Source organism: Anneissia japonica, unplaced genomic scaffold (genome assembly GCF_011630105.1).
Source record: "Anneissia japonica isolate Jap-2015-1 unplaced genomic scaffold, ASM1163010v1 scaffold1558_len139704_cov169, whole genome shotgun sequence".
NCBI lineage: Eukaryota > Metazoa > Echinodermata > Crinoidea > Comatulida > Comatulidae > Anneissia > Anneissia japonica.
The window spans coordinates 68,553-71,817 of record NW_022751692.1 but is presented as its reverse complement, the minus strand read 5'-3'; the positions used below and the strand labels follow the sequence as shown (position 1 = coordinate 71,817).

Genomic DNA, 3,265 nt, shown 5'->3' with positions numbered 1-3,265 from the left:
ATATGGGGCAGTAGGAGGCCTCTTTAACAGGCTTCCTGGAAGTACTGTACCGGTATGTCATTGTGTTTACTTCCTAATGTTCAAATCACAACTAATCTTGGTGTTTTTCCAACAGATGGTATATAAGCAAGAAGGTGCATCATATCCTTACGTAACACGAGCAAAACTAAACAAGGTTAGTCTTATATTTTATATAAATTTGGATTTATATAATTTTGATAATTTATTTTATATATAAATGTTAATTTTTTTTATCTGTTTCTAATATATAATTTAGCCCAAAAATCATACATTTCCCTCCTCTTTCTCTTTCCTTTTTTTTTACCTATCACAAGGCAAACCATCCAAAAAGAATGCTGTCAAATTGTATTCATTTTCATAGCAATATTCATGTGCACTGGTAGATAATACTATGAGTTCTTCAATTTAAAATCAACAATGATAAATGCTAAGAATGCAAACCTTATCCCGCCAATAAATAATTCAAACGATTATGTAAAATTGTTATTATATCGTTTATTTTTAAAGTGAAGATTACTACAGTTTATAATTAGAGAGATTTAATACTACGGGTAATGATAATATCATTTATGATGTGTTTTTTTTTTCTTCTAACAGGATTTTGATGTTGGAATGCGGCCACTAGGTGTGGAATTCCATCGACAAGCAACTGACAGGTACAATGCGTCTGGACTTCCTGATGAGGTGGAAGTAGATTGTGAAAATAATGCTGAAGATGGTAGTTTACTAAATGCTAAAAAGGAAGAAAAACTGCAATGCCCTGCTTGTTTTAAAGAATTCCCTTTAAAGGAGCATCATCTATTAGTTGAGCACATGGATACATGTTCATAGATTTACAGTTGTGTTCTGGTTCTTTAGTTTACATTTAATATAAATATGTTTGTACATAATGTGTAATATAGATGCTCTCACGGTGGAATAAATCGGAGAGAACTCATGAGCTAGAAGTGTATTATACAGTTTAATTTTAGTACTAGTATTCACAAACTCAACACTCTGACCGCCTGGGGATTGAAAGGTAAATAAATTCGGAACATCAGATTTATATATACATCATATTTATATATACAATAGAATATAATATATAATGAATATATAAGATGGTAAATATAAGATTAATTGTATACAAATAAGTACTGTATATTCATATATATATTTATTTATGTATGTCTGCATTTATAATACAGTATATAGATATTTTGTATCTTTTTGTGTATATATATATATATATATATATATATATATATATCATGTATGTAATATATACATATATATAATAAATATAAATTGGTACAATGAGACTAGAGCTGCTGGTACCGGGTTACCGGGTAGCACAGACACGAAGGGACCCTTAGGGGCGAAGAAAGTCATTGGTCGAGTTCCTAGTCCACATTTCAAGCGCCCTGAGCATCTTACATTAGATGGATATGTGCGCTATATAAAACTACACTATTATTATTATTATTATTATATATTTTAGATATAATCAACCACTGTAATACAGTATTAGATAAAGAAAAAAAGAAGCCCCCCCCCCCAGTTGCCCTTCTCCATCTTTATAAATTTTCGAATAAGGAATACTTTCAAGTACATTAGTTAAAATCGCCTCATTTTGTCAGCTTCCTCACTTAATCATCAAGCCCTCCCACTTCACCTCACTCCCGTGTGCCATCAAATGCCCTTCCTATTTCAATAATCCTAGATACATCACTGAGAGGGGGAAAAAATATTACAATGTAGAACAGAAAGGTCCACTGATTAATCTCAGATAAGAAAGTATAATACATACTCCAAGTATTGAAATACACGCCATCGTGTTGGGATTCAATATTTCGACATTAATGATGTCATCATCAGGATTATACTTTCTTATGTAGAACAGGATACTTAAGGTGTGGCTGCAGTACGGTGAATGAATATACCAATGCAGTGAATAGGTATTAATAATATGTAATAGAAGAGAAACCTGAACAAGATTGGATAAACCAAAGCCTCCGTGGTCTAGCGGTTATGACGTTCGCCATATATGCGGAAGGTCCTGGGTTCGAATCCCGGTGGAGGTTGATTTTTCCATTCATGGGCAGATTCCTCTTTTGTAGCATTTCATTAACATTTATTCATTACATAACTTATTCATTATCTTAATGCAGGTAATTACAAACATAGAGTCCAAAAATACCGTGGATTATTTTTGCATCATCTTTTTTTTTTTTTTTTTTGCATTCTTCTGCTAAATACTGTCTAATAAATATGTTTTAACATATAAAGTGTTTAATTGTTTATTATTGGGACGAAGTCCAGTCCAGAAGCAAACACAAGGATATACACATAATGTACACGTAATGTTCTACATGCAATTTAATCTTCAGGAATATAGTAAAAATTCCTACAAAGTAAAGCCCAAGTCCCACTGTGCTGTTATTTCTCTGAAAACATGAATAAATACAACTTAAGTCTTACTTGGTTCATGGAGGAATAAATAAGATCCTCCATGCTTGGTTGGAGTAATATGCACTTAGGTGTCCAAGTGACAACTGCCTTGCCTATCCTCAAAGCATCTATTAAAGAAACTTCCAACATTTGATCTACATTCCAATTCTAACCACATCCCTTTGGTTCCCATACAGTTTCTTCTCATTTATCAACTGGTCCCGGTCACTGAACCCTTTGGTCTCCACAATTGACATGTCAAGCCAAATGATAAATGACCAGTCCCAAAAACAAGGCCCATCACTGACGTCGAATCAATGGAATGATAATAATCAAATAGGGCAATGTCATTGACCTGTATGGCTGGCCAATGATTAGAAATATCAAATTCATGAATACCGTACTCGCGCGAATAAGCGCCCCGTTTGAATAACCGCCCTCTCGAATAACCGCCCCTCCTATAACGTGAAAATTTCCTTAAGCGCCCCGTTTGAATAAGCGCCCCCCGTAAGATTTTCTTTTTAGCAAGTCAATATCCAATCAATCCTGGGACTGCGGTTGTTGGCGTGATTTGAGCTGTAGAGTGGAAACATTCTTCTTCGGTCAATATCAAAATGAGGATATTTCTCTTGGACAGATGAGAGCTCCGATCCGACAGACAGTATATTTCCAACTTTACTCTTTTTACATATTTGTCTATGCCTAGTCCTACTCCTCCTTTTCTTTTTCCGACCTTTAGCACATTCTCATCTGTGTTTTCAAGAAAAAATACAATGATCCTGCTAATCTCAATCGGCCGATGGCTAACAAGCTA

The 3,265-nt window shown here is 34.2% G+C and overlaps 1 protein-coding gene and 1 non-coding gene across 2 annotated transcripts; both read left to right on the top strand.

Moving 5' to 3' along the window:
* The first annotated feature begins 73 nt into the window (after positions 1-73).
* LOC117121798 lies at positions 74-961 on the top strand. Its single transcript, XM_033267111.1, has 2 exons — positions 74-175; positions 619-961. The coding sequence occupies exons 1-2, from the start codon at positions 77-79 to the stop codon at positions 850-852; spliced, it is 333 nt and encodes a 110-aa protein (XP_033123002.1). The 5' UTR covers positions 74-76; the 3' UTR covers positions 853-961.
* A 1,050-nt stretch (positions 962-2,011) lies between these two features.
* Trnai-uau lies at positions 2,012-2,084 on the top strand. The gene has a single exon. It is a non-coding gene; the product is annotated as a tRNA-Ile (tRNA).
* The last annotated feature ends 1,181 nt before the right edge of the window (positions 2,085-3,265 follow it).